Source organism: Mus pahari, chromosome 23 (assembly GCF_900095145.1).
Source record: "Mus pahari chromosome 23, PAHARI_EIJ_v1.1, whole genome shotgun sequence".
Taxonomy (NCBI): Eukaryota; Metazoa; Chordata; class Mammalia; order Rodentia; family Muridae; genus Mus; species Mus pahari.
Window position 1 is genome coordinate 12,070,724 of NC_034612.1, and position 11,309 is coordinate 12,082,032.

The 11,309-nt window shown below is 52.4% G+C and overlaps 1 protein-coding gene across 2 annotated transcripts in view; it reads left to right on the forward strand.

Moving 5' to 3' along the window:
- Window positions 1-774: 774 nt before the first annotated feature.
- Myl2 (myosin light chain 2) overlaps window positions 775-11,309 on the forward strand; it is a 12,848-nt gene continuing 2,313 nt past the window's right edge. The window contains exons 1-4 of one of the 2 annotated variants that reach the window (XM_021186939.2): window positions 775-1,026; window positions 8,199-8,288; window positions 9,180-9,255; window positions 10,280-10,384. In XM_021186939.2, the coding sequence (XP_021042598.2) occupies window positions 961-1,026; window positions 8,199-8,288; window positions 9,180-9,255; window positions 10,280-10,384 (337 nt within the window). In that variant the 5' untranslated portion in view covers window positions 775-960. Of the gene's footprint in view, window positions 1,027-7,371; window positions 7,473-8,198; window positions 8,289-9,179; window positions 9,256-10,279; window positions 10,385-11,309 lie in introns of those variants that run through there. The other variant, XM_029533801.1, reaches the window with a different exon arrangement.

An 11,309-nucleotide genomic window follows, 5' to 3' on the forward strand; every position in this document is an offset into this window, starting at 1 on the left:
TGACTTCCATCAGAGCCAGGAGGCGCTGTCCTGAGTGTCCACAGAGCTGAGGCCACACCAGCCTGTGTTCCCGGGCTCAGAGCCCCCCACAGAGTGTTGGCTGAAGACATGCTGAAAGGCCCTTCACCCCGTGACCCCAGGTCGCATGACTAAAGAGCTGAGCATGGCCTTTATATAGATCACAGGGCTCGGAAACCCTCTGGGCTGTCGTGGTTCCAAGTTCCTCAGCAAAGGGGCTGCAGACAGGTCAGGCCACAGCTGTCACTGGCACCTCAGTCTCACACAGAGGACAATGCCCTGGTATGTCAGGCACGACTGTCAGGACAGCACCCGAGGGCATGCGAAGGGCACTGTTAAAAAGAGGACCTGGGACTGTGTCCCAGCCAGCCAAGCAGCCCAGGCTGAAAACATAATGGGAGGAAAAGGGACCAACAACTGGTTCTGGGGGGGGGGGTCTCTGCTCCAGAGTGGGGGACAGTGGGAACTGTTGGCCAAAAGGAAGTACACAGAGACCAACAACCTGGACCAAATCCAATGTTGCCCAAAGAAGAGGCTCTGGTTGTGGGGCCAACAGAAAGGAATCCTCTCTGTCACTCAGTTTTGTTATCTGAGAAATGGACCTTATTATATAAACATCTGCTTGTGGTGTGGTTTGGGATGCCACAGACCGGGAGGAGTTTGGGCAGTGCCCTGCATGCCCTGGGAGGCGGGCAAGCTGGTGACAAGTACTTGGTGTTGCTGGGGCCTCAGTGAAGGACAATCACTGCCGGAGGCTGGGGATGTCGCAGTGTGAAGCCCTTTTCCATCTCAGAGGACCCAGCGCGAGCCAAGGGGATGATAAGTCCATGTGAACTCGGGGCTCGGAGCATCTGCCCTTAAGAATTGAGTGCCTGGAGTGGGAAGTGGGACCAGGAAGGTCGAAGACAGTAATCTCAGTCTCTCTGTACCCCGGCCTCCACGATGTGTGTGTGTCTGTCTGTCTGTCCTCCCGTGCCTGGATCTGTGCAGGCCACCCACAGTAAGTATGTAAGTACACGTCTGCTGTTGGCCACCGTCAGAGCAAAAGCGTCCTAAGACTGGAGCTGTTGGCTTGTTCGTGGGGTAAAGACGCCAAGGTTCGGTCTGGTGAATTCATGTGTCCGGGGGTCCCCCCCAGAAAAGCTGACCTGGAACCCCAGCATTCAATGACTGTGGCAGTCTAGCCAGTCAAGGTGAATTGCTAATAGCCTGAATTAACTGTCAGGCTAAGGCGGGGCGGTAGGGGGAGGGTAGTCATCAGAGCGGGGCAGAGAGGAAAGAGTTGCGGTAGAAGTGTGTAAAGTGTCGGATAGGGTGGTGAGAGAGGGGAGACCCCAATGTGATTGGCAGCCACTGCCATAGGCTAGACCTAGGGCCAAATGAGAGGGAACTCAAGGTTTCCTAGGGACAGAAGAGAAAATCGTTTTGCCAAGGGCCGAATCAAGGTGGCAGGAGCTTTGGGTCTGGAGATCTGAGAGAGTGAGAGACAAAATAGTTTGGGGACAATGGGGACAAAAAGGAATTCACACTGCAGCACTTCTAGGTCCAGCCAGTATTGGGCATAAGAGCTGACCTGACTGAACACAGCTGAGCCGAGGAACCTTCTAGAATGTTCAAGGTAGTCCTGCGTGCCCATCTGCCGTGGAGCACAGAGCCATGGTGCCTGCCAGAGCAGCGCTCACCACCCAGTGGCTCCCGGAAGGAGGTCTGGAAGGAGGGCTACCTCCCCTGACCCCCTCTGGCAGGGTGGAGTGGCTGCCACTCCCAGGGGCAGCTGTCACGGACACCTTCGGCATCTTGACAGGAGGAGATACATTATCCTTGGTGACAGCAGCCATCAGCCACACTCTAGGAAGGCAGCGCCTTCTACGGAGACAAGGATTCCATCTCCCTTCTTTTTTTTTTTTTTTTTTTTTTTTGAGACAGGGTTTNGAGACAGGGTTTCTCTGTGTAGCCCTGGCTGTCCTGGAACTCACTCTGTAGACCAGGCTGGCCTTGAACTCAGAAATCCGCCTGCCTCTGCCTCCATCACCCTTCTTAAAGGGCCTGGCGACACGCAAGGCAGGCTGGTCATGTCAAGGCCCCCTCCAGAAGAGACCAGTGAGACAATGCAGGGGCCTCACCTCACCTGGTTCGCACATAGACCAGCCCTCGCTCTCTTCCTGCTCCTGGGGTTTGTCGGCTCTACTGAGGAATTTCAAGCCAACCATGTAGGCCCGGGACAAGGGGCCTCGCTCCTAACAACTGAGCCACACAGTCATTCTGCAGTTGGTATGAGAAAGGCACCCGCATAGAAGATGCATTCAAACCCTCCCCACACTGGGCACGGTGGTCCAGGTCCTGTGATTCCAGCACTGACTTGGGGAGGTTGAGGCAAGAGGATCCCAAGTGTAAGGCCAGCCTGGGCTACATAATAAGACTCTGTCTCAAACAGACAGGTAAAAGGCTTAAAACAAGCCAGGCAGTGGTAGCACGCACCTTTCATCTGATCCTTGGGAGGTAGAGGCCCGTGGAAACTCTGTGAGTTTGGGGTCAGCCTGGTCTACAGGTTTCCAGGCCAGCTAGGACCACACAGAGAGAAAAATTAAGGCATAAAACATCTCTGCCCCTCTTGCTCACAATCTATCCCAAATTCTACTTTAACAGGAACCCTATCTCAGACTTTGTTTTCTTTTGTAAGATTTATTTTAATCTTTTTAATTGTGTGTATGTATGTCTCTGCATGAATATGCCCACTAGAGTGCATGTACCCTGGGAGACCAGAAGGGGGCAACAAACCCCTGCAGTTTTGAGCCTCCTGGCCTGGGTGCTGGGAATCAAACTCAATTCCTCTAGAAGACCAGAGTCTTAACACCCAAGCCCTCTCACCAGCCCTTATTTTGCTTGTTTGGTTGGTTGCTTTTTGCCAAAACTAGGAGCTCCAGCCCCAGTCTTTTCTACCCCGCCCTCATGGCTTCTGATATCTTCGACTGCCAGGGGCTGACTATTTTTTTTGGGGGAGGGGGGTGGTTCGAGACAGGGTTTCTCTGTATAGCCCTGGCTGTCCTGGAACTCACTTTGTAGACCAGGCTGGCCTCAAACTCAGAAATCCACCTGCCTCTGTTGGGATTAAAGGCATGTGCCACTATGCCCGGCTCAGGGGCTGACTCATCTTCAGAAATGCAACCGTTACTTTACAGAACCCCCAGCAGGGTCCAGCCACCACCCAGGACCTGAAGCTAGAAGAAAATGTCCTCCTTCCATGGACATCTTCAGAAAGCACTATGATCCCAGGTAAAGGCAGCCGGGCCAGGTTCACATGTAGTGCCCACAGCCTATGCCAAAAGGACCCTCCACTTCCAAGCTTGCCCCACCTAATCAGACCACTCTGCAGACCTGGGAGAAACGGTAGCAGGCTCTTCACCCCAACAGGAGTCCCCAGGGCACAGGAGATATAGCCTTTGATTTTTGTCCTCATGACAACCTTGGGGATAACATCATTACCATGCCCACTCTACAGATTAGAATACTGAGGCTGAGAGCAAAAACCTGCCTGATGTCAAATGGCTGCTCAATGCCCAAGCAAGGAAAATCAAAAGTGAATATTCCCACAGGCTCCAGTCTTACGGGTGACAAATGCTTTGTCACATTTGGGTTCATGGTCCGAAATCCTGTTTTCACCTCCCTAGAACCCCAGATAGTCCCTAAATAGCTGAGTCCGTTCACCTGGGCCTGGCTTTCTGTCAAGGAATATATGTCAAATGTCTTCAGGATTCTTCAAACTTGTTCTGAGCACGGGAATCTCCTCAGCCCTGGGAGCTGTTTCCTCTTAGCAGACAGCCCCCATGTGGCACAGGCCGACTCCCCCAGAACCAGAACCATCATCAGTCACATCTGTACATCCTTTCATGCCAAAGAAACATTTTTTTTCAGACTCTGATGGATGCTGGAACCATCGGGTCCTGTAACCCACTTCTCCACCCCTAGTGTGGATGTCAGGACTTAAGGTTCCGTCTGCTCACTTCTGGGGTTGCACTTGAATTTCCCCGAGGTTTGGCATTGGGGGCTTTTGTTTGGTTTGTTTCTTTGCTTGCTTGGAGGAATTATCAATGCTTAGGCTTTTAATAGCAAAGGTGTTTAGTGGGACAACCCAGCACTCAGGAGATAGACAGAGGATCAGAATTCAAGGTCATCCTTTGCTACACAATCAGTTCAGGGCCAGCCTGGGCTACGTGAGATCCAATCTAAAATGAAAAAATAAAAATAATTGATATTTCTTCTCTGTATATTATAGTTATACTGTAGATAGTTGGAGATACATTCCCCCAAGAGTCTCAAAGTTCATCTTCACTGAGTTAATTAATGTTGTTACTATAACACAACACCAGAGTCTGGTTCGTTTACAAACACAAGAGATTTATTTCTACAAAGGCTAGATGCTACTGAGAGCGAAGGGTTTAGAACTCTGTTTTCTTCTTCTTACTAAGTCACTAATCCCATCTCGAGGGTGAGGGGGAAGGGGGGAAGCCTCATGACTTCACCTAACCTCATTCACCTCTCCTAGACCTTACTTCCTATAGCTACCAAACTCTGAGTTGGGGATCAAATTTTCCACCCAGGAGCTTTAGGGAGACAAATATAAACCCCAGTATCCCCTGACTCCTGTGTATACTGGATCCTGCACACAGTAGGGCTCCAATAAATACTGAAAGTCCTTAGAATAGGGGTAAAATCATTTTTGTGTTCATAAATATGACCCACATGTGTTCTTCTCTCGTCTTTTAAAATTGTCAAGGAGTAATTTCTTTCTCTCTCTCTCTCTCTCTCTCTCTCTCTCTCTCTCTCTCTCTCTCTGCGTGTGTGTGTGTGCTCACATCCAAGTGGGTTCAGGTACCTGTCATGTGGACCTGTATATGTCGGTAGAGGAGAGGTCAACCTTGGGTGTCATTTTTCAGAAATGAACCATCTTATCTTTCGAGATAGGGTCTCTCACTGAGGCTGGGGACTTACTGTTTTTCGGTTATACCTGCTGGCCGGCCAGCAAGCCAGAGAGACCGAGAGAGACAGTCTCTCTCCATCTCTCCAGCCACAGTCTTTCAGACCCACACCACCATGCCCAGCTTTGATGTGGGTCTGGGTTTTGAGGGGTAGAATTCAGGACCTCATGTTGGGCTATCTCCCCAGCCACTGAATGTAATTTATATATAATCTGACCTTTGTTCCTTTTGTGGGGGCAGGGTGTGTTTTGTTCTTTGCTGTGTATTACTCTGTGCATTTAAAAACATTTAAGCTTTATTTTTTTGTGTGACTACCTGGGAGGGAGACTGAACAGCCAGAAAGGCCAGGTCGAGGCTTCACTGACGGGGATGTGAGCCCGGGAATGCTGGCAGCTGCTGGGAGCTGGAAAGGGCAAAGGAAAGGATTGTCTCCACATCCATGGCAGACGCAGCCCTCTGTCCGATTTCTATTTCTGACCGCTGGCTCTGCCAGGTAGCGAGCTTGGCTGCTCTGAGCCGCCGGGTTTACCGTTGTATTTTCGTAAGAGCATGGGAAAGCGATCCGCTCGCTTTGTTCTCAATTGTTCCGGAAGCTCTGCCGGTTCCCCTCGGCCACTCCTGAGTCTCTGCTCCGTGGTACTCGGGGCTGGCTCTCAGAAAGTTCTAGGCTGCAGAAATCTCACACACGCAAGAGCTTAGAGTCCCAGGGTGGGTGTCCACCAAGAGCCCAGGGACAGAGCATTGTCAGCCCGTGTGCACCATGCCCCCCCATCCCCCGATGAACTGTGGGAAGAGCGCAGAGTCCCACCCCCAGGCCTTCCCAGCATGGACCCACGCCAGTCTATCCCAGCATCCTCTCTGGAGGACCCTTGGATTTTTACACCAAATCAACAAATGTTTCCCACGCAGCAACATAAACCAGCTCTTCCTCATACAGTACAGTGGACCAGTGGACTATGGGGACAGGTCACCTCTGTGGACCCTGGCTCACGGTAACCTCTAACCTCACCCTGCAGCCTCCCACGGCCATCGTGGGTCATCTCGCTTCTCAGCCACCGTGAGGCACTTGGCAAGTCACATGTGCCTCAACACAATCAGAAGCCAAGGGAATGGGGGCTTTGCTTGACTGGTACAGCAGTGTAGCCCAGGCTAGCCTTGAACTCACTATGTAGCCAAGGATGACCATGAACTCCTGATATTCCCGATTCAGAGTCCCGGGTGTTGGGATAACAGGTGTGGGTCACTCCCTACCCCTCTTCCAACAGCAATGTGTGACCTTGACCTCAGGAAGAGATGACTAACAGTTGTCTCCCGAAGGTTGCCCGGATCTTGTCTTTGTAATCCCAGCAGTCAAGGGGAGTGGGGGATCAGAAGTTCAAGGTCAGCCCAGCCTGGGCTACATGAGACCCTGTCTTGAAAAATGGAGGAATTAACTCTATGTTTCCTTATTTATTTAATTTTTTATTCATCATTGGTGAGGTTATCCTCAGCTACATATCAAGCTCAAGACCAGCCTGGGCTATATGAGGCCCTGCCTTAGAAAGAAAAGCAGCCAGTGTAGCAACATACTCCGGTCCTCCCAACACTTGGGAGGCAGAGGCTGCTCCACTGCTGTCCCCAGCAGCCGGCCTGCCTCCCTGAGCCTCGTTCTTTTTCATAACATGGGGACCCAACTGCTAAGGTGACCTTGCTCCCATGGGGTGGCTGGAGACTTGAGAGTGACATGGTGATCATTTGTCCAGTCGGTGAACAAGTGGCAGCCACCAAGAAGGTTTTGTGTTCAGAGTAGGAGATGGGACAGGGAGAGGCCAGGGAGAAGAGCCCACCCTCGGGAGTAGGCTGTCCCCGTGAGGCTGGGTGGGGACACAAAGCAGAGAAGCAGAAGCAAAGGACAAGGGTGGGTGACATTTGAGCAAAGATGGGAGTATGCCAGAGGCTGCCCAAGATGCGCATGTGCAAAGGCCCTGAGGTGCAAGGATGCCTGGATCCAGAGCCAAAAGCTCAGGCTCCCTCCTCCTCTTCTTCCTCCTCCTCCTCCCCCTTCCTCATCTTCCTCCTCTTCCTCTTCCTCCTCCCCTTCCTCTTCCTCCCCTTCCTCCTCTTCCTCCTCCCCTTCCTTCTTTTCTTCCTCCTCCTGGGTTACTCTTCCCCATTAGACAATGGCAGGGCAGGAAGCACACCCCCATCGTCCCAAGGCCAGGCCCCAGCCACTGTCTCTTTAACCTTGAAAGCATTTTTGGGTCTCACGTGTCCACCCAGGCGGGTGGCCGCAGTTGAGCAGCTCTTACTTCAGAAGAACGGCATGGGGTGGGGGGTGGGGGGGCTTAGGTGGCCTCCGCCTCACCTACAACTGCCAAAAGTGGTCATGGGGTTATTTTTAACCCCGGGGGAAGAGGTATTTATTGTTCCGCAGCAGGGGGCAGAGGCCAGAGGGCTCCTTGAATTCTCCAGAGGCGGCAGCCACCCTCAGACACCATGGTGAGTGTGGTCAGTGGACCCTTGAGAAAAGACGCAGAGTGGGAAGCAGAGATATAACCCCCTCCCAAGCCACGGACCCCATGGAGGAGGAGGGAAGCTCTCTTAGGAGCGCCTTAGCCCTGGATGGACCAGCACCTTGCACCCTCAGAGGAACCCCAATCAGCTCCCCTAAGGAGCCGAAAATAACAGCTTCCCAAGGGACTTGCAAAAATCAATGAGAAATGCGCTTGGGGGGGGGGTGCCTGCTTCCTGATCTCAAGGAATCAGTAGCGCCCCCCCACCCACAGCTTGCCAGACAGAGACTGAGAGCTTTTCAGGGTCGAATTGTAATTCTTTTCCCAATCCAGGTAAGCCAGGAAGGGGGTTTCTCAGGTTCTATCTTTTGAACTGGAAAATGCAAAAGGGTCTTCTCCCTTGAAATATCTGCGTCTGCCTTCCAGAACAGGTAGCCCCCAGCTGCTAGTTAGAGACAGCGGCTAAGGGGCGCAGAGTACACGCGCGCATGCGCGTGCGGCTGTGTGATCTAGAGAAGCAACTCACCCTCTCTGAGCCTCTCCAGTCTCCTTAGCGGAGCAGAGGAGAGCATCAGAGAGCGTTTGGAGGTTTGGGGGCATCAGCTCACCTCGCGTGTTGTCTGGGTACCAGAGACTCGCTCCCCAGGTGACAGGGCCTGGCCCAGGTCCTGATCCAGGGGCTCCACAGTGTCCGATGGCTGTTCCTCTCCAGGCACCAAAGAAAGCCAAGAAGCGGATAGAGGGCGGGAGCTCCAACGTATTCTCCATGTTTGAGCAGACCCAGATCCAGGAGTTCAAGGAAGTAAGTGTGGCAGGGTCCCCCCCTTCCCCCCCCCCCGATATATAACGACACCCGACTTGGGGAATGATCTGCATGCCCAGGCTCATCCAGACCCTGGGTGAACCCCCAAAGAGACACTTGGTCATAGTCACTTGGGTGGGTTATCCATGAAAGCACACCCCTCTGCTGAAATGCACGGATTTCCCGGAAAAAAGGCGCAGAACGGCGTAGGCGCTGGGTAGCGATCTCTGCTCAGGGCTGTCCCACTAGCACTTTGATTGTCCTGGTGTCCCGAGAGTCTCGGTCCCTTCTGTGCTTGGTGGGGTGGGAGTGGGGGGGGGCAGACAAAAAGATGAACCACAGAGGAAGACGAGAGGCATGAGGGAGGGTGGCGGGACCAAGCCCAGCCTCTGGATCCTATGACATTTCCCGATTCTCCTTTCCTGGTGCGTGGGGCTGGGCAGCATAGCATCCATCCGTGTCTGTCACTGTTGTGTCCCTGGGTATTAGCTGTGGAGAATTTCCTTTCTGCCCACCAAAGAGGGAAGGGCATGGCGGCCTAGGGCAACTGAATCCGGGTCAACCTGTTGCCTCCAACAGTGGGGCAGTGCCTTACAGCAGGTGCCTAACTAAAGTGGCAAAGTGTAACCACTGGTCACAGCCAAGAAAGACAGGCTCAGAGTCCTGTCCCCGCAGTGTTGTGTGGTCACCTGGTCCTTGGGGGAAGGTGCCATCACAGAGGCACACCTAGGCAGGTTCTAGGAGGGCACCTCTGTCCCTGCCAACTCAAAAGGCAGGAAGGCCACCTCCTGCAGGTCGCCAGGTTCTATTTTACTCCTGCCATCTCCCCTCCCCAGCCGAACCTCTTGTCCCTGTCCTGTCTCAGCTGAGCAGTGACCCCCACCCCCACAGGCCTTTACAATCATGGACCAGAACAGAGATGGCTTCATCGACAAGAATGACCTAAGGGACACATTTGCTGCCCTAGGTATGTGGCACTGACACCACCAGGGGAGGGGGTGGAGGGTGGGGGATGTGGGCATCAAACGAAGCCAAGAATTCATTTGCTATCTGATGAAGTGGCTCAGCTGCCACTAGCCCTTTGGAACAACTCCAGTGGCCTTTATATGTTTTTTCCTTTCCTTTCAACCCAGGGGGGAGGGGAGGGGAGAGGTGTTTTTTTTTTTTTTTTAAACACATTCCTGGCTCATAAAGAGAAAACTCAAATTACTAGGAAAAGAAAAGGGTGGGGGGGAGAGAAAACAGAATTACCCAGAAGGCTATACTCCGGCCAACACTATGGTCTCAATCCTTGAAATCCTTCCAGATCGCTGCCTTTCAAGTTATCAGGGTCATTCCATTTGGGACTTGGGCTTATTTAACATCTCCGTGGTGTGAGCCTGGCTTCCAGCACCACCCGCTCCTGTCCTCAGGACTCAGAGCGGCGACTAACAGCTCTGTGGGCTGGGCACCGCGCGGTTCATCTTTGTGACTGATGCAGCTTCCCGGTTTAAGAAGGAAGGGCTCTGCTTTGTCTCATTTGTGCTTTGGAAGGAGGGAAAGCAGCCATGGGCAGCGGGGCTGACAGAAAAGAGCTCCCTCGGAGACCGGGATGAGCCCTCTGCCTGCAGGGCTCACAGGTCTGTCTAAGAATGGCATTGCAACAAAAGCATTAACTTGCATGAAAGGTTTCAGGCCTAAAGACACTTGTTTATTTAATGAGCTCAGGTCTCATGTAGCCCAGGCTAGCCTCAACTTCAAAATAAGTAGCCCAGGATAAGCTTGCGCTTCTGGTCCTCCCCAGTGCTGGGATTACAGACAGTCACCACCACATCTGGCTAGAAAACACTGCTGGGAACATCTGTCCTGGTGTGTGTATGTCTGTGTCACACACACACACACACACACACACACACACACACACGACACTGTCCCTTACGCTTCCTAGAAGCGGGATCAAAAAGGGCGGCAGCTGCCCACTTCCGGCTCTGAGTCTCTGCCTCTCCCACCAGGACGCGTGAACGTGAAAAACGAAGAGATCGACGAAATGATCAAAGAGGCTCCAGGTCCAATCAACTTCACCGTGTTCCTCACGATGTTTGGGGAGAAACTTAAAGGTGAGCTTGGGTGTGAGAGAGTGCGTATGTGACTCCGTGTGTGTGTGAGTGTGTATGTGCATGTGTACACACGCGCATGTGTGTGTGTTCACCTCTGGACATGAATTAAGCCCTAGAAGAGACATAGGCAAAAGGTGGGTAGCTCACAACTCAACAAGGACCCATTGGAAACTAGCATGGGAGAGCTGGAGACAGCCCAATGGGTTAGAGCGCTGACTCTTCTACCAAAGGTCCCAGGTTCAATTCCTACATGGTCTACATGGTGTAGACCGTCTGTTAACTCCAGTTCCAGAAGGTCCAGTGCTCTCTTTCCTTCTCTCTCTCTCTCTCTCTCTCTCTCTCTCTCTCTCTCTCTCTCTCTCTCTCTTTCTCTGGACACCAGACACACATCTAGTGCAAAGACATACACGCAGGCAAAAGACCCACACATATAATAAAAAGCAGAAAAAAATAGCATAAACGAAATCAGGGGCCAGGTGGTGCACACCTTTAATCCCAGCACTCAGAAAGCAGAGGCAGGTGGATTTCTGAGTTCGAGGACAGCCAGGGCTATACAGAGAAACCCTGTCTCGAAAAACCAAAATGAAAGAAAAGAAAAAAAGAAAAAAGAAATCAGGGCCCTTGCTTCAGCTGTGGTGGGGCTGTTCCAGCAGGGGGCCCTGTTCCCACTCCTCTCACTAGCCTTAGGCTAACGCACTCCACATATTGAGGCCTTTGAGATGGACACCTTTTAGAACATCTGAGGAGCAACTTGCTTGAAGCTCCTCCTCACAGCCCACAAAGCCCCAGAGTGAGGCCTCTCTTGCATTTGGCTTCCTGTTAGCTCCTCAGCCTTCTCTTTAAGATTTCATTTCTAGCCGGGCGTGGTGGCGCACGCCTTTAATCCCAGCACTTGGGAGGCAGAGGCAGGCGGATTTCTGAGTTC